Source organism: Heloderma suspectum, chromosome 5 (assembly GCF_057233095.1).
Source record: "Heloderma suspectum isolate Gila_16-S chromosome 5, 16-S_ref, whole genome shotgun sequence".
Lineage (NCBI taxonomy): Eukaryota > Metazoa > Chordata > Lepidosauria > Squamata > Helodermatidae > Heloderma > Heloderma suspectum.
In genome coordinates, this window is record NC_139462.1 from 68,258,588 (window position 1) to 68,285,195 (window position 26,608).

The 26,608-nt window shown below is 40.9% G+C and overlaps 1 protein-coding gene across 1 annotated transcript in view; it reads left to right on the forward strand.

The window, feature by feature from the left end:
* GUCY1B1 (guanylate cyclase 1 soluble subunit beta 1) overlaps positions 1 to 26,608 on the forward strand; it is a 70,616-nt gene that overhangs the window by 17,879 nt on the left and 26,129 nt on the right. The window contains exons 3-5 of the mRNA XM_084856344.1: positions 21,497 to 21,597; positions 22,114 to 22,232; positions 26,115 to 26,312. Coding sequence (XP_084712470.1) covers positions 21,497 to 21,597; positions 22,114 to 22,232; positions 26,115 to 26,312 — 418 coding nt within the window. The remainder of the gene's footprint in view (positions 1 to 21,496; positions 21,598 to 22,113; positions 22,233 to 26,114; positions 26,313 to 26,608) is intronic.

The following is a 26,608-nucleotide window of genomic DNA, read 5'->3' on the forward strand; positions in this document are numbered from 1 at the left end:
ATCCAAGCCATAACTGCATTCAGGTACTGGTTCAGAATGTGTACGGCCTCTCCCGATTCAGATATCACAGAGAAATAGAGCTGGGTGTTGTCAGCATATTGGTGACAGCTTTCTCCAAATCTCCTGATGACTGCTCCCAGTGGCTTCATACAGATATTAAATAACATTGGGGACAGAATGGTGCCCTGTGGTATCCCACAGTTCAGTTGCCATGGGGCTGAAATGCAGTCACCCAATGCCATTTTCTGGAACCGACCCCACAAGTACAGGTTGAACCACTGTAGAACAGTGCCTCCAACTCCCAACTCACAGAGGTGGTCCAGGAAGATACTATGGTCAAACAGGAGGCCTTCAGAATAGAGGACTGTCCTCTGTAAAAGAGGACACATGGGTACCCTAAGCAGAGACTCTGTGAATGGATGTAAAAGTGTTTGTATGTAAACATTTTGCACAGCCCTACTTTTTAACAAGTGCAGGCTGCAGAGAGCATAATAAATATGTCCTCGTTTGACTATATTGGCTGCTGGTTAACATCTGGCCAAACTAGTCTTGGCCTAGCATATCATGTGACAGAAGGTATCTTCTAAGTTCTCCTCTTTGTTCAGGTCAGCAGTTAGGCTTTCCATGTTCCTACCCAGTAAGATCAGATCTGTAAATGCATGGATTGAACCTCTTCTATAGTGGCATTGCAGTTATGAAAATCCCTCCCTGGAGAGGAACTTCTAATCCCATCATTTTAGAAAGATAACAAAACCTTTTTTACAACTGGTATCTGAAGGTTCTTTTTATTGCTTTAAATTTGAATTGATTCTAAGCCATCTAAATTATATATGGCACAAAGGTAGCCTGGAAATTAATTAGAAAATAAATCCCACCACTTGAGCACAATTGTAATTCTCCTAAGTTTTAGTTCAACATTGAGTCAAACAGCTTATTGTATAGATTAATGCTATGTTACATTACAACTAAAGGTCAACTATTTATCTAGATTTAGAAGTTTACTGTGGGCACAGAAGTGAGCGATTGATTTATCGAGTGGTATTTCCCACAGAGCTGGAAATTTTGTTTACACTTCCCTGCTTCTGAGATTAGTTTGGCTTTTTATAAAGAGCTGGCATTCAAAAGTTAGGCATCAGGCCTCATGTAGGAGGAGAAAACCTACTGCAATTCTTAGGTGATATCACCAGATTTTTAAGCACCTGGATAACAAGGTGGATGTTTTTTCCAGCTGTATCCCTCTATTTAAGTAAATGGAACAACCCACACCCACAGCAGTTACATATGCTCACAGCAGTGCCTATGGACCTCTGTATCTGGGCAATTGGCTCTAAAGAATTTGGGAGGCAGGTTCATGAGACTGCAGAGTCTACTTTCCAGCACCCTCTCAACATCCCCTTCCCCTTTAACACAATAAAGGAATGTTTGTTTTTAAAGTTTGTCATGGCTCAGGCACAGTTATTCATTGTTTGTCATAGTAAACGTGGAACATTTTACTCCATTGTTCTACTCTTCCTTCACCCCAAAGAGAATTAATGATTCTTTAAGTGTTCTACACTAACATAGACATACTGGAATAGGGAAATAGCTTTGTGTCAGACTAGTGCAATACCTTCCATTAATTTTAAACAAGCTTTGTACAAGGGCAGTACGTATTGGCTACAATTTGTGGGTTTCATTGTAATCTCCAAACTTTGGATTTTTTCGACATTGAACTGCATAAAATGTTACATGTTTGTAAACAAATTATTATTACAAAAGGAACGTGAATGCTTTTTCCATGTAGCCTTCACATGAATTATTTTGTCTTGTAAAGGAAACAAAAGTGTATTTGGAATATTAACATCTTTATATATATTACATCTGATTTTATCTTCAGAAGGTTATATGATTTTGAAAGCCTACATTAAAAACATTCATCCACTGTCCAGAGAATTGGCAAAAAATAGCTATGCATTCTGAATCCTATAAATAGATCTGTTTACTTTATGCAGAAAGTCAGTTCCTTGAACAGATTCCCATTTTGTTTAATTTTGTTACTCATGATAATTTTTTCCACTAACTGAATGTTTACAATATTTGCAGAACCTTTAGGAATGAGGCAGGCAATTCACCCAGCTTATCAAGCACATGTGGCCTTCTGTTTCCCTGATGGCAAAATTGGAAGCAAAGGAGAACAGGACTCCTATAGCTCTAAGAATAACTGTGTAAAAGAGGGCAGTTTGGCAGGTGAATCTTATCATGCAGGAGTGAGAGAGTCTGGAATCTCCTCTCCTACATAACATGACAGGTATGGGATTGCTCTCCTCTTTTGCCCCTGATCATCACACCTGCCTAAGTGGTATCTGTGGAGAGTGGCCCATGGCTTTGACCTGCGACTAAACTGTGAACCACACTACATGTGTTTCCCATGGGCAATTCAGATTTTGTTCTCAGATTTTTGTTACTAACAAAATGCCTGCCATTCTGGTGCATGGAGAATGCATGGAGGAAGAAATGCAACGGAAGGAAAGGACTACACATTGATTTTGAGCAATGGTCAGGTTTGGCCATCACCACAAAAGTATCCCTAAGTGCAGTCTTTTTCCACTGTCATGATTACAGTAAATGACTGCTAAGTAAAAGGGTGGCACCTTTCAGGAGTGGAGCTGTTTTCTGTCCCTGGTGACCCCAGCCATTGAGGATCAATCCTGCTCCAATCTGCACAACCCTGTCTTCACTGGGTTTCTTGGTGATGCTAAAGTGTGATGAAATGTCAAGAGCTGGTTTTTAACTATATTCTAGATCATGTTTGTATTCTATCCTTCATCAATCAAACCATATTGTGGTTTTATTGTGGTTTTATTGTTATATTGTGGTTTTAATGTTCTATATATTTTAAATTGTTTTATTGTGTGCCATTTGGTTTTAATTTTTGTGAACCGCCCAGAGAGCTTCGGCTATAGGGCGGTATAGAAATGAAATGAATGACTAAATAAATAAATAAATAAATAAATAAATCTCAGGCAGCCTTCCTTAATTTGGTGTGTTCCAGATGTGTTGGACTGCAACTCCCATAATTCTCAGCCAGCATGGCCAATGACAGCTGGGGATTATGGGGGTTGTAGTCCAACACATCTGGAGGGTACTGGGTTGGGGAAGGTTTCATCTAAGGACCTCAGAGATCTCACAACAGCACTGTGAGCTCAGTTAGGCTGAGAGTGATTTGCCCAAGGACACCGAGCGAACTTCAAGTGGGGATGAACTACCCTAGGGGAAGGTCTGGAAAAACTGTGTGTGAGTAGCAGGGAAAGAGCACCCTTTGTTTGTACCATTTTATTTCAGAGTGGGACTTGGGTCTGGTGGTTGTTCTTATGGGTCGGTATTTACACTAGAGATATGTGGTGCTTCCAGATGAGGTTTTTATTTGCAATCGCACTGCCTCAGTCACAGAATTTAATAGGGGTTCCGGACAATGTCATCTTCAATTTGTACCTGTCTGTGCTTTCCCACCACATCTTCCGTCTTGTTTTCTTACCAGAAAAAAAAAAAAACATTAAGGAAGAAGTTATGGAATAGCTGAACAATGCTTTTTGATAGGTAGTGCCAGATTGGAAGCACCCGAGGTATTCCAGAACACTGTCTGTTTCCTAATTAAGGACATTTACAGAGTGTATAAAGAGATCACCAGATGTTTTAAAAGTGAACCCAGAAAGACTTTCAATCACCAACATTTGTTAAGGCTGTTCCAAATCCATCGCTTCCAAAGTTGATGACCCTTGAATGCATATTGTGTATCTATGTATTATGTTCTTGGTTTGTATGCCAGGACGCAAGGGAAATCAGACCTACAATGTCAACGCTGCTATCTGAGATACATTGGGGTTTGTTCTGAGATGAACATTACTCTGAACTGAGGTGACTTTAAAAATGCCTTAGAAATGGCTGCATGACAGTATTCATTGAACAGCAGGGCTACTTATACACAATAGTGGCAAAAAGCCCAACAGAAACAATGCTTACCATACAGGAGCAGCCTTAGATTTTTTTTTTTTTAAATAATGGGATGTGTTTAAAGTGGTAACCACACAGGAAAAGTTTAATTACAAGGGGATACAGCTTTAATTGTTCATGACAGCATTGCACATAGCTTGTCCCAGGGTGGCTGGAGCGCTATTTACATCTGTGAAGATTTGAGGCACTTTATTTTTCACCTCTCAGATTGTATCCATTCTACTTTGTCATTGTTCTCTTGAGAGCATTCCTACAAATGAGCTCTTCCTCTTTATAGTTCAATTTTATTGCATAGTGAATAGGAAATGCATTATCTAGATAAAATGTCAAGGTTTTATGTCACAAGATTGAAAGGCTTGTAACATGACCATAAATCAGAGTGGGGAGAAACACAGCTAACTAACTCTAAAGTTCAACCATCACACAACAACAACAAAAATATATCGGTGTCTGCTTTTTATTTGGATATTTGCATATGAAAAGCAGTCCTGTAAATAAGCCCATAAGCATGCAACATTTTTTACTAGCCTGTTGGGGGCTGGCAGAAGAGGGATGGAGAGCTGCATTTCTGTGCTGGGCACAGAGGAGGAGGCTTCCCTCCTCTAGTGGACTGCTTTTTTTCTGTTCCAGCCACAGAAAAGCACTCCATCCCTCCTCTGCCAGCTTGCTTACTCACCTGCATGCAATTTCTGGTCATCTATGGCTACCAGTCTAATGCTTAGACACCGGTCTTATGTAAATGGTAAAAAACAGCAACAATCCAGACTGGCTTGATCTGAGCTGGAAATGGTAGTTAGACTTTTCATTGGATTTGTTGAGATGCCAGTGCTCACACTCTACAGTTTGTATTTGTATCACTTTTATCATCAAAGAAGTCTAGTTTAAAGAATACTCCTGCATGATGCTTTCTACCAAGGTTAAGAACTTTTAAGTCCCATTGTTTATGGTTGGAGAATGAATCACATATTTAAATCTTTCCCTCTGACTTTAATGGGGCTTAAATGTGCTTCACATTGTCTGGATCATGTCCATTGCTTGAGTTGTGATCCCTGTGTGTCCTGCAACCCACCTTCTGTCCCTAACCCAATGTGTGTGATCAGGAGCATTGCTAGCTCTCCTCTGTAAAGTTATTTATCTGCATAGCACTCCCCCTCTTTTCCCCCAAAGCTTGAACTGAGTTCAGCACCCAGTTCTTCATCGGTCTGATTTAAGTCCTACTAAGTAAACACATCCTCATGCTCTTTTTGCCTTTTACAGAGTAAACCAAAGAGAAGGGGAAAACCAATTTCAAATGGAGGTAGGTGAGGTTAACAAGATGTAATTGGAAGAAAATAGGGCCAGGACTTCCATTCAGTAAAGTAAAGCAGGCTGCTTTAGGTGGTAGAATTTAGGGGAATAGATGAAGGCAGGAGATAATGTCTGTTACTAGAAGAGTTTATAACTATTTGCACTAGCATGGGGGAGAGTGGTTCCATTTGGTTCTCTGCTTAAGGAGCAAAATTACTTGACACTGGAAGAAAAGTTTGTTGGGTGTTAAGCAAATGACTAGGAAAAGAAGTATATCTCAGTGGTCTGGGTCGCATGTCACAACCAGCCAGGTGTTTTTTTTTTAAAACTCAGGGTTCATGGGAATGAGTGGGTGACAAGCCAAAGTTCCTGATTCACATGTCACACTAAACAACCCAAGGACGGAGCATCTCTGGGTGGTTTAGCTGCTGTGACTTGTAGTGGGAGAGATCAGGCAGCATACACCAGCATGCTGCGACCACACAGGGTTTAGACAAACCTAATGGGAATTATTTCCTAGTGCATGTGCTTACGATTGTAATAGAAAGTCATCCATCTTTCCAAGAGTGAAATAATGTTGCATTCCCAAACTTATATCTGAACTCTGCTGTCCTCTCAAATCCTCAGAGGTGGATTAATGACTCATTTTTCCTGCTGGGGAGGGAAGAGAAGCCGGGGCTGTGTGGGCCATGGGAAAAAGCCTAGATTCACCAGATGTGTCCTGCAATTTGCCTACTCCTTGCCTAGCCAATCCTGTTAATGGCCAATTTCTGCCGAGGCACGTTGGAAGAATTATTCTGCAAACTACAGGGCACAATTATAGGATTGATCTGTTACTTTTTTTCTTTTTATGCTTCTTTCATTCTCATGTTCTGGTGATATATTAAAAAAAACAGCTTAGCACATGAAAAGAGTTGTCAAGCATTTATTCACTGTTATCCATTATTATCTCAACTACCGATGACTTCATAGGAATATATATTTTCAAATACTTGGCAGGGATTTAGCGCATGGTAGAGGTACTATACAAAGCATTTATTTACTGCACAGTTATCATTTGACATATATAATAATATGGTATTTTCTCAAAAATAGGTGCATTTTCAAAAGACAAGTTGTGGATTATGCAGAGTGAGCTGTAGTTAAGGTTCCTTCTCCCCCCGCCCCTATAAATTGGCTTTCTATACATTAATCTAGTTAGGACTGAAGCATACCCTATTTTGAGAAGAAAAGTATAAAGATGGTGTCAGTCAGAAATCACATTGGTTTTTCTGTTTGTTTGACTTGGCAGTCATTTTCAAAGAAAACCTCCCACATGTAGATATTAAAAGCTTGCTACTATACTACATGAACCTCATAAGAAGTCAGCCCCAGCTGCAGATGGGAGTTTTCCAAAGATTGCTGCCCCAGGCTAGTTTCCAACCAGCATGTTAAGAAAATTACCACACAGTTACTGATGTTAATACCTTTGTGGTTAGATCCTAGAATTTGCACAAGAATTTCGATACTTCAGCACAGTTATCATGGAATTTTGACTGCCATTCAGAAGGTTAGAAAGCAGGTCTGCAGAAGTAGCAACAGAATTTAGTTATGCTTTAATACAAAACAAGAACAACCCTAATCCCATATCTAATGAAGCCAATAGAACGAGTTGAATTGTATGGAGCTTTGTTTCATGGTACTGATGGCTGGGAGCGTATGGGCCCAAGCCAAGGGCCATTCATCTAGCAAATAATTGTTTAGGTAAAGATATAAAATAATTTCTAGAAATTTTGAAACCATTCCCTCCACCTTGGGACTTACTTCCAGGTAAGTGAGCATAGGATTGTAGCCTACACTGTTTATGAAATACCTACCCTTAACTGTGCTAATGTATTAATAACAACAGGATCACGTGATCTCACTGTTGTAATCAGTGGGAATTGCACCATGTTCCCAAGAGTAGCCTTTCAAAAACAATTGCTTTTTTAAATTTGTAGTGTGCAGTGTATTTCAAAACAAACAAAAATCCTTTTCCCATGGAAAGGCAACAAGCAGACAGTACATGAAATAAAAGTTAAAAGGGTTTGCTGGGTTTCGCATCTGGTCTTGGCTTATAGACAACTCTACATCTAAGCACAGAACTAATACTTCTTGCCATTTTTGTAAATACCAAGGTATGCTCAGGAATGCCTTCTGTAGATAAATCCCCAAAGTATTCTTTTAACTTGTGAGCTGCAGTGTAGGACCAAGCTCTTGTTGACAATAGCATTCAGAGTGAGTGGAAGCAATCATTCATAGTGGGTTGTGTCCATGTTGCTTTCACCTGAGTATTATGAGTTTTCAGGCACTTCTAAGATAAGAGGGATGAAAAGAAAGGTGAGTGAGTGAGTGTGTGTGTGTGTGTGTGTGTGTGTGAGAGAGAGAGAGAGATCGTGAAAGTGAGAGATATGCACCCTCTGCTTTGTGGAAAATGTACAAAACCTGCTCTCTTTCTGCAGACAGTTAACATCTGTTGTCCCTGTGCATGTTTTTACAATTTAAAAATATTTAGACAGTGTGCATCTACTTGAGAAATGATGGCCTCTATTTACTGAACTCCTACTGTTGTTCTAAAGGAGACCCCAGTGATATGAAGGGATGACTAAACATCAGGGTGGGCTCATGGGCAACAATCTGAGGTGAGCCTGTAGGCAAAACCTGCAGAGAAAAGCCAGTAGTCAGAACCAAAGAGCAAGTCAGAACTGAAGGGCAAGCCAGAAGCTGGGGCCAAAGAATAACCAAGGACACAGGAGCTCCAGAACTCAGGAAAACTATGTTGGTCAAGCAAGGTTCACCTGGAATAGGAAGCCCTAGAATACTCCTTCCTGCCAAGAAGGATCCAGTGGCCATCCTAGGTGGGCGGAGTCAGTCCAATGTCAGAAGGTTATTTATTTTATTATTGATTTACAACATTTCTATGCTGATCCAGATCTAAATGGAAGGTTCTTCATTGAGAAGGCCACCTGCAGTTCAGTGGTCCATCACACAAAGCAGCCACACACAGCTGCAGCAGTTCTAGACACTCATGGTGGGCTGCAATTCCCTCCCTTTTTCACAGGGCCATTTGCCTGCTCCGTGTGAATATGGGGAGAGTTTTCAATTGCTTTTGGAGGACGGGAGAAATTTCCCCAAAAATGTTCCCCCAAAAAGATTCATGGGTGCCAAGTGAGACAAAGTCACAAATGGATCAGTTTAACAGTTTAGTGAGTATACACAGATGATAAATGGAGGCAGAAAGAATATGCAAAGAAAGCTCATGTCCTTTCAGTTGACAAAGCATACCTTCGTCACAGCTGATTGTACCTTGGCGGGTGGGTCCCCACAGCATATGAGAAATTCCTCTAGTACCAGCAACTGTTCTCCATGCTGGTAGCACATGGTAGTGCAAGGGTATTCCCCCTTGGAGTGAGATCAAAGTGCAAAACTGGCCTTCTGGATTTTATAGGTGACACTCCCTAGTTCAGGAGTTGACAAGCTGGCACACACACCTCTCCCCAGTCAGAAGAAAGGGGGCTTTCCTTCCCATGGGAAGTGAAACTTATCTTGTCTCACAGGATGAGTTCACACAGCTTGCCAAAACAGCTTCAGGGTGAAGCTGTAAGTTACCAGCCTGTGTAAGAGGCCCACTAAAAAGCTGGCCATTATACAGGCCTATTTGGTTACTAAAATCTGCCCACTATGTTAGGGTATGCAGGTCTCTATACAGTTACAAAATAGCATATAGGACACAGCTTACTCCTTGCCAGTTCTTCCGGTGTCAAACTAACTACAGTAGGTTAGGCCATACTTAACTTCATGGGGTAGCTGAGGTTCCCCTCCACTTGCCTTTGCTTTGTGACCAAGTCATAGCAATATGAGGTGAGGCTGCTTTCCTGGGGTCAAAGCCAGAATGCACTTGGGAACTATTTAGCATGTTTCCTAGAGGCATTCTTAAAGCAGTAGTGGGAGTACTTCGAAAGCGCATCTACACAGTCGTACTGGTTGACACGATCCGCACTTTCGGACTGTTCTCCCTGCTTGGGTGGCACTCATATTCATTCATTCATTCATTCATTCATTTCATTTCTGTACCACCCAATAGCTGAAGGTCTCTGGGCAGTTCACAAAAATTAAAACTAAATGGCTCACAATAAAACAATTTAAAATATATAGAACATTAAAACAATATAACAATACAACCACGATAAAACCTAGCAGCAGTGCAGGAATTTAAAATACAGATTTAAAACGGCAAAGATAAAAGTCTAGAAAGCCAAAATGCTAAGATGCCTGGGAAAATAAAAAGGTCTTCACTTGGCACTGGAAGGAATAAAATGTAGGTGCCAGGCAAACCTCACTAGGGAGCTTATTCCACAGCCGGGGTGCCACAGCAGAAAAAGCCCACCTCCTAGTAACCACCCGCCTCATTTCCTTTGGCAGGGGCTCATAGAGAAGGGCCGCCGAGGATGATCTTAAGGTCCGGGCAGGCACATATGGGAGGAGGCGATCCTTCAGATAACCTGGCCCCAAACAGTTAAGGGCTTTAAATGTTAATACCAGCACTTTGAATCAGGCCCGGAAATGGACTGGCAGCCAGTGCAATTGAAAAAGTACTGGCGTAATATGAGCTCGCTGGCCAGTTCCTGTTAACAGTCTTGCTGCCCTATTTTGGACCAGCTGAAGTTTCCGGACCGTTTTCAAAGGCAGCTCCACGTATAACACATTGCAGTAATCCAGACGAGAATCATAGAATCATAGAATAGTAGGGTTGGAAGGGGCCTACAAGGCCATCGAGTCCAACCCCCTGCTCAATGCAGCAATCCAAGTCAGAGCATCCCTGACAGATGGCTGTCCAGCCTCATCTTAAAGGCCTCCAGTGTGGGAGAGCCCACCACCTCCCTAGGGAATTGGTTCCATTGTCATATTGCTCTAATAGTCAGGAAGTTTCTCCTGATGTTCAGCCGGAATCTGGCTTCCTGTAACTTGAGCCCATTATTCCGTGTCCCGCACTCTGGGATGATCGAGAAGAGATCCTGGCCTTCCTCTCTGTGACAACCTTTCAAGTACTTGAAGAGCGCTATCATATCTCCCCTCAGTTTTCTCAAGGCTAAACATGCCCAGTTCTTTCAGTCTCTCTTCATAGGGCTTTGTTTCCAGTCCCCTGATTGTCTTTGTAGCCCTCCTCTGAACCCTCTCCAGTTTGTCTGCATCCTTCTTAAAGTGTGGTGCCCAGAACTGGGCACAGTACTCTAGATGAGGCCTAACCAGTGCTGAGTAGAGGGGAACTAGTACTTCCTGGGATTTGGAAGCTATGCTTCTATTAATGCAGCCCAAAATAGCATTTGCCTTTTTTGCAGCCACATCACATTGTTGGCTCATATTCAGCTTGTGATCGACAACAATTCCAAGATCCTTCTCGCTTGTAGTGTTGTTGAGCCACGTATCCCCCATCTTGTAACTGTGCATTTGGTTTCTTTTTCCTAGGTGCAGAACTTGGCATTTATCCCTATTAAATGTCATTCTGTTGTTTCCTGCCCAGCGCTCCAGTCTATCCAGATCACTTTGAATTTTGTTTCTGTCTTTCAAAGTATTAGCTATCCCACCCAATTTTGTGTCATCTGCAAATTTGATCAGCATTCCCTGCACCTCCTCCTCCAAGTCATTAATAAAAATGTTGAAGAGCACTGGGCCCAGGACTGAGCCCTGCGGTACCCCACTTGTTACCTCTCCCCAGGTTGAGAAGGTCCCATTGATAAGCACTCTTTGAGTCCGATTCTGTAGCCAACTGTGGATCCACCAGATCGTTGTTTCATCTAGCCCACTTTGAGCTAGTTTGCTCATCAGGATATCATGGGGCACTTCGTGGAAAGCTTTGCTGAAGTTGAGGTATATTATGTATACAGCATTCCCACGGTCCACAAGGGAGGTTACTTGATCAAAAAATGAGATCAGATTCGTCTGGCAGGATTTGTTCTTGACAAATCCATGTTGGCTTTGAGTAATCACTGCATTGTTTTCAAAGTGCTCCCAGATGGATTGCTTTATAATCTGCTCCAGAATTTTCCCAGAGATTGATGTCAGACTGACTGGTCTGTAGTTCCCAGGTTCCTCCTTTTTACCCTTTTTGAAGATAGCGACAACATTAGCCCTCCTCCAGTCATCTGGCACTTCACCCGTCCTCCAGAATTTCTCAAAGAGAATAGACAGCAGTTCTGAGAGTTCTTCTGCCAGTTCCTTTATTACTCTAGGATGCGGTTAATCTGGCCCTGGAGATTTGAACTCATTCAAAGTAATTAGGTGTTCCTTGACCATATGCCTATCGATCTCAAGCTGCAATCCTGCCCCTTCAGCCTGTACTTCACCTTTGCCGGGGAGGGGTGTCATAGACCCTCTTTTGGGAGAAGACTGAGCCAAAGTAGGAATTGAGCACCTCTGCCTTTTCTTTGTCATCTGTTATCATTTTGCCATCCTTATTTAATAGATGAACAACCATTTCTTTCCACTGCCTTTTAATATGCACGTAGCTGAAGAAAGCCTTTTTGTAGTTTTTAGCGTCCCTCACTAACCTCAGCTCGTTCTCAGCTTTAGCCTTCCTAACGCCATCCCTGCAATTCTGTGCTACCTGCCTGTACTCTTCCTTTGTTGCTTGGCCTTCTTTCCACTTCCTATATGTGTCCTTTTTTGTTTTTAGGTCATCTCTAAGCTTTTGTGAAGCCACATTGGCTTCTTCTGTTGTCTTCCACCTTTTCTTCTTGTTGGAATTGTTTGTGATTGTGCCTTGAGAATTTCTTTTTTTAAAAGCTCCCACCCATCTTGGACTCCTTTTCTCGTTAGAGTCGCTTGCCATGGGACCTTATGAGTTTATTAAAATCAACTTTCCTAAAATCCAGGGTACGTGTTTGACTACACTCAGCTTTTGTTTCCCTTAGAACCAAGAACTCAAATGTAACATGGTTGCTTCCCCCCAGAGTTCCTGTAACTGCTACGTTATCCACTAAGTCATCTCTGTTGGTTAGGATCAAGTCAAGGATAGCCAATCCTCTAGTTCCTTCCTCTACTTTCTGTAGGAGGAAGTTATCCGCCACACAAGTCAGGAATTTCCTGGAGGGGCCATGTTTGCAGAATTTGTCTCCCAACAAATATCGGGGAAATTGAAGTCGCCCATTACTACTACATCATGCTTCCTTAAAACATTGGCTATTTGCTTTTCAAAAGTTTCATCCTCGTCTTCTCCTTGATTGGGTGGCTGGTAGTAGACTCCGACCACCAGGTTCCTTTTATTCTTTGCTCCATTTATTTTGATCCAGATGCTCTCAATGGGACTACCAAGCTCATCCTCCTGTATTTCTGTGCAGAGATATGTATTTTTCACATATAGTGCAACCCCACCTCCCTTTCTGTTCCTCCTGTTCTTTTTGAACAAATTATATCCTTTAATTGCTGTATTCCAGTCATGAGAATCATCCCACCAAGTCTCAGTTATACCTATCAAGTCATAATTTCCCTCTTGTATTAGGAGTTCAAGTTCGTTCTGTTTGATTCCCATACTCTGGGCATTAGTATATAGACATCGAAGACCATGTGCTTCATAGTCTGGCTTTCTTCCTACATGTGTCTGAAGACTATTATTGGGCACTTTTGGGGCCACGGTGGCTTAGTGGTTAAGACGCTGAACTGCAGACTGGAAGGTTGGCAGGACAGCAGTTCGAGACCCGAGTGCTGCGTGACGGAGTGAGCTCCCATCTTCAGTCCCAGCTTCTGCCAACCTAGCAGTTCGAAAGCAAGAAATTGCAAATAGATAAATAGGTACCGCTTCGGCAGGAAAGGTAACAGTGTTCTGTGCACCTCGGTGTTCAGTCATGCCGGCCGCACGACTGGTTGGGGACACTTTTTTACCTTTAGAGCTGTTCTCTCCGTTGCAGTGCATGAGCCTATGTCCATTGTTACCCCCAACTTTACATCTCCCTTCACCGTAGGATTCAGTTTAAAGCCCTCCTGATGAAGTTCTTCATGCTGTGGCCAAACACATTCTTCCCATCCTTTGTGAGGTGCAACCCGTCCCTTTTCAACAGCCCATCTTCCAGGAAGTATAGCCCATGGTCCCAGAATCCAAATCTCTCTCGTCGGCACCACCTTCATAGCCAGTCAATCACCCAGAGTATTTTTCATTCCCTTTCTATCCCTCTTCTAACTACTGGAATTATGGATGAGAAAACTATCTGGGCCCCAAAGTTCTTGAGTTTCTTTCCCAAAGCTTCAAAGTCTGACGTGATTTCTTCATAGTGCCGCTTGGCGGTATCATTTGTTCCCACATGGATGAGAAGAAAGGGATACCTGTCAGTGGGCCTTATGAGTGCAGGCAACCTTTCAGTCACATCTCTAATCTGTCCTCCCGGGAGACAGCATACCTGGTGAGTCCATGGGTCTTTGCGACATACTTGGGTCTCGATCCCACGCAGCAAGGAGTCTCCCACTACTACCACTCTTCTCTTCTTCTTGTTGTAGGCCTGGGTTTCATTGCCTCTGTTTGACTGACCTTCAGCTTCTTGCTTGCTCTCATGCAGGTTCCCCTGTGATTCTTCCTCTGCAGGCTGTCCTCCAGTCTCATCTGCAAGTACCTGGAATTGGTTCCACAGCTCCACTGCTTCCACTGGTGCAGAGAGGCGTTTAGTTCTTCTCCTCCTAACTGTCACCCTTTCCCAAGGAGTATCCTCTACTCCATTTTTCTTCTCCTCAGCATTTCCCACTTCTGCCTCATCTTGCTGTTGCTCTTCAAGCTTCCGGTCTTCCCTTTGTTGCTATAGTTGCCCCATTCTGTCCAATAACTCTTCATGATCTCTTATTCCCTGGAGGGTCGACAGTCGCCGCTCCAGTCCACTTACTTTTTCTTACAGCAGTGTGATCAACTTGCACTTGTTGCAGGTGTAGGCCATGTTGATCTCCACTGAGTTCACCTGTGCCTCAAGTGACAGTTCTGGATCCAAGAGCACCCCCAAACTATGAACCTGATCCTTTAGGGGGAGTGCAAGCCCCTCCAGAACAGGTTGAATATCACATAGCTGGGCAGATGAACCACCCACTAACAGTACCTCTGTCTCGTCTGGTTTGAGTTTCAGTTTATTGGCCGTCATCCAGTCCATTACCGTGCCCAGGCACTGATTCAGAACAGCCACTGCCTCACCTGGGTTTGATGAGAAAGAGAGGTAGAGCTGGGCGTCATCCGCATATTGATGGCACCTCAGCCCACACCTTCGGATAACCTCCCAGCAGTTTCATGTAGGTGTTAAACAGCATGAGGGATAAAATACAGCCCTGTGGAACCCCATGGCATAATTGCCATGGCACAGAGCAATAATCCCCCAGAACCACCTTCTGGAATCGGCCATCCAAGTAGGAGCGGAACCACTGCAGTGCAGTGCCTCCAACTCCCAACCCAGACAACTGTCCAGAAGGATACCATGGTCAATGGTATCGAAAGCTGCTGAGAGATCCAGGAGAATCAACAGGGTCACAATCCCCCTGTCCCTCTTCTGCTGTTATGAGTGATCAGAAGGGAATTCTTTTAAGTTAAAGAAGTGGAGATTGGGAGAGAAAACCTTCAGTCACTGTATAAAGTCTAACAAGGTGAAGTCCCATTTTGCTCATCTTCATTTCAGCACCACTATGAATGGCAGTAAATAGCTAGGCTAAAGATGTTGGCCAGACATTACCAGACACTAAAGGGTATGGTAGCTCTATATATTTTTAATGAAAAAAATGGGTGATTGCAAAGTCTACAGTCTGTTAAGGTTTAGGAACCACAGAGAGGATAGTCATAACTTCTCAGCTTGTGGTTGTCATTCATTTGTTTAAGCAGATGCAATTTCTTTATTTTCAATATTTATATACTGCCTAATAACAAAAATGTCTGCATGGTCTTAAGTTAAAAATCAAAACCATAAAAATACATAAAAACAACATGAAAATAAAATCTGAACCAGAACAAAGCAAGCAATGCAATATAAACAGCAGCCGGTAATATCCGTATCACACATCTAAGAAGTGCTAACAAAGAAAGATTGAATAGCCTGGCAAAATAAAAAGGTCTTCTTCACCTGGTGCTGAGAAGGTGCTGAAAAGGCCATAGCATAGGCACCAGGCAAGCCTCTCTGGGGAGGGCATTCCACAAATTGTGTACCAACACTGAAAAGGCCTTCTGTATTCCGTTACTCAGGCTTCATTGAAATAGTATGTCAGTGGGTGCAAACTGTATCTACTGCTTGCGGCAAGCAAGTTGGGGCCAAACCAGACAACAAGGCATGGGACATCTGTGATTGGATCTCCCTGTGCCTCTTCCTTTGTATAAAAGCAGTCATGGCTTGTGTGTGTGTGTCTATGCCAGTTTGGATCAGGTGCATGGGGCTGTTTTATCAACTTAAGTCATCCTCCCTCTCCCAAAGCTGTTATTAACCACAAAGCCACAGGTACTTGTAATGTTTCAAGGAGTACCGATACCAACGCTGAAAAAATAATTCTGTTTTATCATTTTCTTCTTTTCTCAGGACACAGATGGATGTGTTAGTTTATTTCAGACTCTGAGATTATGCCAGTACAGTCTGTATGTAACAAACAAGAGGCTGAGAGTAGGAAGAAAAACAAATCCATCATACAAGTAAAGTAGACCAAGAGTACACTAACTTTTATTAGATAAAATGTTTTATTAGAATGATGTGAGAATAGAATAATACTCTATAGATTAACACAATTTCCGCTGCCTAAGGATTGCTTTAAAGATTCCCCCACCCCAAGCATTGTGGCTGCTAAGCTTTAATAGTATTTTTCATTGTCATTCAGTTTATGAGCTTGTATCTTGCAGCTTTTCCCTTCAGACAAATGCATTTTCCCGTCTTTTAGGACTGCCTAAGATGAAGGTCTAGTTTATGATTGCTTTCTCCAGTGCCTCTTTTTCTTATGTAAAGGGCTACTATTTTACTTTAGATTTCATCTTTCTAGAAAATGTACACTAGGACTTGGTTCTGAAATTTATTTCATTGTATTTTCTCAAAGGGCCATTACTTTTTTAAGATACTGTACAATTTCATATTGTGCTACAGAAGAAATAATTTCAGTAGCCTATGCACCAATAGAAGTTTCTTTCAAAAAGCGATGTAAGCACGTATATAAGCTTAGAGTAACAATTATTTTTTTAAAAAAATATATTATTATTAAATGCCTTGAGAAGTAGGTCCTGGACAGTGATTGAGTTTTTAAAAAGAACAAACTTGCTTGCAAGCTTATAATCGAAGGAGTAGGATGTGAGCTTGCCTTGTGAGAGCAATATAAAAGGCACAGAGGAAGCAAGTTACCCACTACGAGGGCATATTTTTCTGTAAATGAATGTTTTGCTGTAAGACAGGGGCGCAGAAATGGATTCTATTGCGGGTGGGGATGAATTGTCCTGCACCAGGTTTCCTGCAGCCCAGAAGACATCAGTGAGGATAGCCACGCCCAGTGACATCACCGTACTCATATTGCCTTTTTCCATGCTGAAAGAGGAATGGAGTTCCATGTCCCTCTCAGCATGGAGGAAGGGACTTGGCCAGTACTGGGATAAGCAGCTGATCCCCCCACTGCTTGGAATTGCACAGCACACATCATTCCCCTGGGGGTGGCAGGTGCTGCGCAAAGCCATTTGACCAGCACCAGGAAGAACAAAGCCCCCGCCCCCCGCAGGCTATCATTCTGAAATGTTGCAGGTTTCTTCTATAGGGACATGTCTGTGGTGTATGTTTCCATACAAATTGGCCACAAAAACCACAGGGGTATAAAGGCTGTAAAGGCTGTAATTGCACAAAAATTTGGCAAGCTTCATCCCCTCAGAAGGGGCAACTACACCTGCAACATTTATCCAATTTTTTGGAGAAGTGAAAAAACATTATAGCCATTTATTGATTTCCCAATAATAGCCAATGGGGATGCATGAAGCTTTGGATTTCTCAAAGCAAGGTTCTAATTTAGACCCAGGTTGAATGAGGCTGCCTCTGAAAGAGTCTGAGTTGAACTGCTTTTTGAATCACCAAAGTGGGGTCCAAACTGAATCTTCTGGTTGGTGCTTGCTGCTAGCTAATACCAGATTTGGCTCCATACCAGCAGCACAACAATTGCACCAGTGATTACATTAGTGCATAGTGCACATTATATATCAGCCAAAGAATACCCAGTGGTGCTATGGAGAGTGCAGTCCCTTTGGTGCACAGTTGATGTTAAACCAGTCTCCAGATTTGAAGCCATGCAGATGTTCCATCTTTCACACCATATGACATATCCTGCTTATTTATAGTTATAATAGGTTTGCATCAGCTCTCCAAAACTGGAAGCAATTGCTACTTGCCAAAGCCCAAGATAATTATTCTAAAAACTAAATACAAAACCATTCTAGTTTTCCTACAAAAGGCAGGGGAGAAAAGGAAAGGGATAAGAAACAAAAATGGGTAAGATGGTGGCAGCTTACTAGGAGCACCGGACTTAAACTACAGAGAATATTGGATACAAAGTACCCATTATAGGCATGTTCCATACGGGTAAAAGTTGCATATATGTCAATGGTAGATGTCAAAAGCATGTGCGTAACGCTTCTGAGATTAATTGAATTTTAGTATTTCAGTTTCAGCTAGATAGTTTCCTCTAATGTTATGCTCTTATTTTCCAATGGAAAATGTTAAATCTGAGACATGTTTAGATTAAAAGGGAGCAAAGAAAGAAAGAGAGAACCAATTTATATTTCACATTTTATAACTTCATATTGTAATATAATCTGGACACATTATGTAAGAAAAGCATTTAAAAACCCTTGAGCTTTTCTGCCTTGCTCTATATAGAGTTTGATAATGGCCAAATAAACAAAGGAAATAAGCAGTAACCTTTGCTACAGTTTTTGCACAGGGAGGAAACATTAAGCACATATTCAACAGGATGGGTCCTTCAAGTGACTAGCTTTATTTTTAACTCCAGAGTTAGCTTTTTGGCCATATTTTCACTGCTGTACGTCTAGATGTCACTTCAAAGTTTAGAAGACAGACATTCATAATGACATTTTTCATGTAACAGAAATGTAAACACACATTTACATTTTAAAAGCATAGTATTAAAAGCATAGCATTAAAAAAAACCCATGCTTTTCAGTGTATGGCAGACACACAATGTTAGGGTGTACCAATTAGTTTAGGGGTGTTTGCTGTCTCCCCAAAAGGACTGTTGCATAGCTTGCTCTTCATGTCATGCACAGTTAGCTTTGTTGCTAATGTGTGCCCAGAAGTAGGTTGTGCTTCTTGTATGCTAAATTATGCTTGTCAGTTGGCCACATTCCTTAGCTCAGACTGCAGGTGCAGCTGGGAAGGTGGTCATGTGCTGGAAGGATATACAACAATTAGCTATAAAAACTAGCACACCTTCTTTTTGGTGGCTAGCAATTTTGTCCCCCCAAAACCTGGAACAATCCTTTCTTTTTTGATGAACACTTTCCAACAATACAGCTTTTTGCATGACTCATGAGAATTCTCTAGTATTCATGTACAGGGATGTGAGTCATATGAAATCAATGATCGGAGCATATTAGGTTTCCCAGCCAAAGGGCATCATGTTTGGAGGAAGAGACATGAATCAACACATTGCTGCTGTGATTACAATTGATTGCTTTCCATTGGGAGTGGCATGTTTTGCAGGTTCACTGCTGTCCTGCCTCACCCTCAGCTCTTGCATAAATAAAGCAGTGGCATTTCATGCCACAGTACTTCTGTGTTCTGATTTACAATGGAGGCAGTTGTGGAAGCCTGCAAAAATAGCTAGCTTAATAATTAACTCCACATACTCTGACCATTGTTTTTAAGGGTTGCTTTTTCAAAAAGTAAGAAATTCAGTAATGGAGAAAGTCTGTTTCAGAAAAAAAAAAAGGTTAATTCTGTTCAAAATGATATAGTTTGTGGATTAAATAATTTCTTAAAGCAGATAAGAAAGGAGGTAAAATATATTTTCCCAACATAATACTGTTATTCAACAGAAGTATTTTCCTGGCATTTCTAGTCCAGCAACAATATTCTGTTGCTAGAAAAAACGTCTCTCCCCTTACTTGGCTGATGCATCAGTTATAGTAGTGTGTGAGATGTGAATGTGGAACATCCAAGGTGCATCTTGATGTCTGTGGTATCACAGTTGATGAGGAAAACAACTCCTCAATGTAATTTTGTGGAACTTTTAAATGGCATTATCTTCATAATGTATCTTAACACTGAGACTGAATGCTATTCTGTTGTAGCACTTGAGTGTGTGTGGTAGGAGGAAGGCCCTTCGCAATGAAATAGAGAGAGAAATGGGAAGGTTGCACTCTTGAAAGCTGACTAAGAAATGCATTAAATAAATACATAAATTGGGGTACCCACAATAATGTTCTCCCAGTTCAATACTTTATTTCACTTCCATTCCCCCTAGTTGTATGAGCCCTGGATGTTTCCCTTCTCAAGTGCTTGAACACACAGCCTCCCTGTTTGATAATAATAGGTGGCAAAAAACAATCCTATACTACTGCCTTTCTTCTACAAAAAATCTACTTTCTGTCCGATGTGTGGGGATAAAGGATGTTGTGATCTGCTGGAGGACTGTGACTCACTTGCACTAACATAGTGCTCAACTTTGTGTATGTGTGTGTGTGTGCGCGTGTGTGTGTAGAGGAGGGTGTCATTTGAAAAGACCCTCAAAGGAATTAGACTGCTCCCTTCTTATTTAACCACATACCGCAAATGGGGATGCTAAAGATGGCCATCCTGGTTTCTTAAACAGGCTAGGTTATGTAAGCTAAGTTAGGTCTGGAGAATCTTCTAGAAAATTTCAAATCTACTAGTTAGGTTGTGCTGGGGGCTCTCCCTAATTTTCAGAGGAGGTGTGCTTTGGTGTCCCACACTATCATGTATACCTGCTAGGGATGGGTGGACTCCTCTAAGTCCAAATCTAGAAATAATTCAAAATAAACATCAATTTGCTGGATGGCCAAACCCCAAAATATTAATCCAAAAGTATTAATCCTTGGAGTGATGGTGGCACGATCATGACATCAGATCAGCCTTCATAGCCCAATGGGGCCTTCTGTACTCTTCTACCACAACTAAAAGAGATACTGCTGCGCTTGTGTGTTATATTAAAGAAAACTAGGAACACTTTGAACCTGTTTCCACTGGATCCAACTTTTTGAGGTTATTCTTCAATAATACTGTTCTGCAATAATGGAATATGTATGTGTGTGATATATATTACTCTTATCTCACGGTTGCTTCAATGTTATGTAAATAACATGAAGTAACAAGAACTCTCATCTTTTATATACATATATTTTTAGCATGATCAGATAAACTAGAATTTCAACCCAAAACCTACATACTTATCCTATATATATGTATACCTCATCCTATCTGTGGTGTTTTCTGGCAGCAAATTGTTGTCATGATAAATCAGTTATCACCACAACAGAACCTTAAAAAAAAGCAGTATAAACTTGCTTCACATATACTCCAAAGGGTAATGTAACTATAACTCAGCTTCTCAAAGAGAATAGCCAGTAGCTTAACTGAATGTATAAAAAGCCAGGCATATTCCAAATGAGAGGTGATTGATTTGTACCTCTGGTTGTACCTAACAATTAATTTTGTTTCATATTAACTTTAATTGTTATAAATACATACATTTTAATAAAAAATATTGTTAACATGTGCAACAGGGATTTAGCACTTTATAAAGCAAGCCCTGAAATGAGCGGAAACACTCATTAGATTATCAGGATAGGAAGGCGGAGCTCCATTTTGCAAGCTCTGCTGACCTGCCACATTCCAAAATAAGTATTTGCATTTCTTTCCTGTTCCTATCCAAACCGTTGCACAAGTGGTGGATCCTGGTGGCACTTGAGCAGCATTGGATATTGCCCATAGAACACTATTTAATTTCCCATAATGCAATTTGAGAACTTCCAGCTATGTCCACTTTTGAGCAATTAATATTTTAGCTGTTGCTGTCAAATGAAATAGCACCACTAGAATTTTGTTCCTTATGTACTTCAAATAACCTCAGAATCATATGGTACCTTTACACCTAGCATGTTCTTGATCTTCTTAACTGTTAAGTGCAAATAATGCTGACTTTTTGGAATGTCCACCACATATGCATCTTTGTTTTGTGTGTTTGCTGTGCTTTTTTGTAGGCGAGAGGCACAACTTGATGAAGAAGGGCAATTTCTAGTCAGAATTATTTACGATGATTCCAAAACATATGATTTGGTTGCGGCGGCAAGCAAAGTCCTTAGTAAGTACATCTTGGTTTTCTTCAGCATTGGTTAACAATTAAGTAAAAACTGAAGCTCAGGCAGTTAGGCTATTGCCTTCCTTGGTTTTCATTAATGTTTCGTGGAAATGTAAGGGAAGGATCCTTAAAATACTCTGAATGAAAAGTGGGATTTGACATGAATGGATTTTAAAACAAAAATTGGGCCACATGTGTGTGCTAGTTCTTAAGTCAAATATCTAGAATACTTCTAAGAACATGGAAAAAATATAAAGAGCAGTTTGGATCTGTGGCATCAGCCTCTGAGAAGGAATGTCTAAGAAAAAAACGGATGCGTTTGTGACCCTCTGGTCTGTAATCTGCCAAGTCCTTCGCAGAACATGCACCTGTGCATTTCTTGTCAGTTTTTGCACCACTTCCTTCCTCTGATGCTGAACTTATATCTTTAGAAAATATTAGATTTAGCTTCTTGGCTCAGTAAGAGAGAAGGAGCCTTGATGCCTTTAAATAACATAAAATTCTTTATGTTTTCTGTAGACCTTAATGCTGGTGAAATTCTTCAGATGTTTGGGAAGATGTTTTTCGTGTTTTGCCAAGAATCTGGTTATGATACCATCTTGCGTGTCTTGGGCTCAAATGTCAGAGAATTTTTGCAGGTAAGTGACCTTTGGCAAATCCTCAATGGGTAAGCTCCAATGCAATTTTAACATGAGAGACAATCTAATGGATGTTTACCCAGAATTAAGTCTCACTGTGTTCAGTGGGACGTATTCTCACACAAGTGTGTACAGGATTGCAAGCTAAGAAACCTCTGGATTCAGAATCTGAAATCTCTTGATTGTGACTATCCTCTTGGACAACAATTTGTGGTTTGCCGTATTTACTACCTATATCATACATAAATTGTCTGTAAGAACAAAAGTAACACACTCAAGCTTCAGCCCTATGCCCACTCACCTAGGTGTAAGCCCCACTGAACACAATGAGACTTGCTTCTGAGACTTGCTTCTGAGTAGATATGTATAATATTGTGCTGTCATTCAGAAAAACCTACCTATCAGTTGGCATTAAGGCTACAGTTGTACACTGATACTGAGTTACGGTAAGCCGAATAATTTTAATGACACTAAGGACACATAAAATAGATACAGGGAACTATTTTAAAATCCAATTTAAGCTGATTTCATTATGCATTCAATACTTTCATTAATCTGGGGGCCAGAGGAGGTGGAATTGTCTTTATTACTATTGATGAGATTTCAAAGAATCACAATCTGGTGTTCTAACTATCCAGTATATATTGTTCTATATTCTTGTAGACAGGGTGATAAATGTTACTGATGCATTCATAAGACAAATTTGCTTAAAGGCTCCAAGCTGACTAGAATCCCATTTTCTTTATGAAAATACATATGCGGATTACAGAGTTTCAGTTTACACGTTCAGGTTGATACCTACATATGAATTGAAGAAACATTTAAAAAATATAGCAGGCATATATACCTATACTTTTTCAACTTCTAAAAAGTGTTGGAAATATATTTATTTAAAGAATATGCCTTTATTTCAAGGATACAAACATGTGAAACCTATTTAAAAGGCAAGAAAAAAAGATAATTAAAAATAGTATTTCTAAAAGATGTAATTTCTCCTTTCTATAAAATGTGAGGCTGAAAATATTGCTAATGCAATGCAAAACAGCATGTGAAAGAAAGGAAGCTAGTAGTTAAATGCAATTTGAGAAATCCCAAGGGTGTTTTTACATTAAAACCACCAAAGAAAAATCAATCAGACACAAAGTGGTGGTAAATCTATGATACTTTAGGGAGTAATCTATTTATCAACTCATATTTTAAAAATAGCAGCATAGTATATATGCTCTGGCATTTTACAGCACTCAAAAGTACCGCATACAGAATGATCCAGTTTGCACGTAAAAGTTATCGTGTATTAATTAACCCTGAAATTGTCAAAATCTACTGGGAGCGAGTAAGCCCACTGCCTCTGATGCACTTGTCACTTCCACTTTCAGTTAACAACCTACAATAGCCTCATTAATAGGTTGTTAGCATGATGTCTGAACCCAGAAACTCTGGGTTGTTTAGGGGTTAAACAACCCAGCGTTAATGCAACAACAAATTGTAGGTTAACTTGTATGTCCATCAATATGCCCAACAGCTTATCTTTAAAGCTACATACACCCCACCCTGACTCATCTACTCAGGAAACGCACTGGGACCTAGGGTAGCCAAATGCAAAAGAGGACTGCTTAAGTCCACTCTTCTACACAATAATTAAAGGTGCAAGAACTCTGTCCCCTTTTGCATCTGGCCAACCTACAGGGATCCCACGCCTACCATCTATTGAATGATGATATGCGTTTATGTGTTTTGGATATCTTGCTCTCCCACTTTTGTAGCACACTAGCACTTTGAGAGGTTTGCTGTGCATAAAGGAACATTTAGGGGTGGGGGAAACATCATGTGGCAAGCTCCAGCCATGAATTATACATGTTCATTGTACATGTGATGAATGTTTGAAAAGTGCTTCGATGGTCATGGAATGGGATCCCCAAGATCATTTCTGCCTGGGTTCATGCTTTCTGTTATTTTAAAAGAAGATACACAGGAGAGACAGAGAGAGAGACAGAGAGATTGTAAAGGAGACATCTCTTCATACTTTTCACTAATGGCTGATAACAAAAGTAATATTTGTGTTTCTTCTCATTTGTTCTGCTGAGTTGTGTGAAGGGTAGCAAGAGGCTAATACTACTCAGCAGCAACTGAGTAGTACCATTTCGGAGTTATTTTGGCAGAATTTTAGCAGCCATGTATGTGCCTGGTGAAGTTCCAGCTACTCCCTGCCTCTGCTGCTTCTGTGCGATGCCTGCCAATGAGACCATGGAATGTCCCCCTTTTCTATTCCATCTCACCAGCTGCCACGTGTTGATTGAGAATTGTGTCCAAATGCTATCTTGTAGTCACTTCATTGCCTCCATTACTACCTCAGCCGTTTGTCTGAATTTACTGTTTGTCTTCTTCACTTGTTACAAGTGACTGGGTTTGCACAACATGACAATCCACCATGGGCAGCCGGCCATGGTAGGCTGTCATGTTGTCTGAATCTGGCATGTTTTCTACAGGGTGGGTTAATTTTTGTGAACAACCACCCTGAGAATCCATGGCTTGTTGCAGGGCTGGTCATAACAATGGCAGGTTCTCATGTTGTCTGAACTTGGGACAGTGATTTTATCGTGGGTTGCCAGGATTGGCTCCAGAGCTGCTTGGCAAGAGTGGCAAAAAAGCCTGTGCTGCTCTTTGCGATCTCACCAGTGCCAGCTCCAGCCTCCCTTGCCAATGACTGCCCCTCCACCAATGCTCAAATGGCACTTCAGAGGGACCATCACTTCTTCACCACCTTTTTAGAAACAAGTTTCAGTGCTTCTGTAGTACACACACGTGTTCATAATTTTTAAATGGTTATTATTTTCCCTGCTCTTTTTTAAAAATGTCAGGGGAGCGCAGTAACCATAGTAATGTCTTTAGTGATCTTTTGTATTGTCATACGTGTTCTTTTTGTTGTTGTTGTTGTATATATTTTCATTTCAAAATAAAATAAAATTCTATGAGGAGCACACCATCTTAATCAAAATGTAAATTTCAAACAAGCAGATAAGTGAAGGAGTAAGTTCTAGACCAGGTTCAACCTAAAGAATTAATTTACAAAGCATTCATTTCCTTTGGAGACCTCCCAAGAAAAGAGGGTTTTTATAATTCATGGGATACAGAGTCCAAAATATTTCTGAAGTTTTGAAGTAAAGGCATGATACAACTTGCAATTATAAAACATCTTCATTCCTTGGTATATTTAAAAACAGAAATGACACCAAAACAATCAGTAACAAAATATGGCATTAGAAAATGCAAAAGGAATAAGGAAAATGTAGCAAGCTTGACCTATTGTATGGAAAGTCAAATTTGGTACAAATATTCTTCATGCAGTTATGATGTTGCTTTCTTTTCCTTTTAGATATTTTAATGAAAGTAGTGAAATGAATCTGTGGGAATTAATCGTTTTGCAGTCCAATGTGATTTTCTTGGTTTGCTTCCTTATCATATCTTTCTAGATCCAAATTTATTAATTCTCCAACACTCTCAGTTTTTAGGCTGCTGGGCTACACTTCATAATATATGAAAGGAGTTATAGGCACCAGCTATATTTTGGAAGTGGAAGTATTGGGGCAGAAGTCAATATTGCATGAGTGGAAGTCTGCTCATGCAATGGGACTAGCTCCTCACCCCTGCACCCACAAAAAAATCCTGGCCCTCAACCCTCCAGAGCAGATTTTGAGGATGTGTAGTAGGCTACAAGGAAGTGGGGGTTTGCCTCCCTTCTGGTTCTGCTGACAGAAACAGTTCCCGCAATGGAACCTCATTGGATTTCACCCTTGGGCTCAAAATAGGAATAAGTTATGTAGTAGAAATGCTGGAAATGTAGATTCTAACTTTCTAAACGATTGTTAAATAATCTCCTTGCAGAACCTTGATGCTTTGCACGACCATCTTGCTACAATATACCCTGGTATGCGTGCCCCTTCCTTTAGATGCACTGATGCAGAAAAGGGGAAAGGACTCATTCTGCATTACTATTCAGAGAGAGAAGGCCTCCAAGACATTGTCATTGGAATAATCAAAACAGTTGCTCAACAAATCCATGGCACAGAAATAGATATGAAGGTAAGTTTTAAAATAAAGTTTCAGGAATGGTTGACATACCACAAATATGTTGGAGATACAGCTTATCTTAAAAGTATTATTTTTCTACAGGAATTACTCTTAATTTTTTTTAAAAAAACACCACATTCCCAAGGTGCTGTTTTCCCACTGTTAGACATAAAAAGGTGCCGTGGCATGTATCCCTCACCAATGTACATCCTTCTGCATACCTAGGGTGTCCTTTGTGTATGTAGAAGGGACTACCTTATTTTGGGCTGGTTCTGTTTTGCTTCCAAACTGATAGGTGCTCAACCACT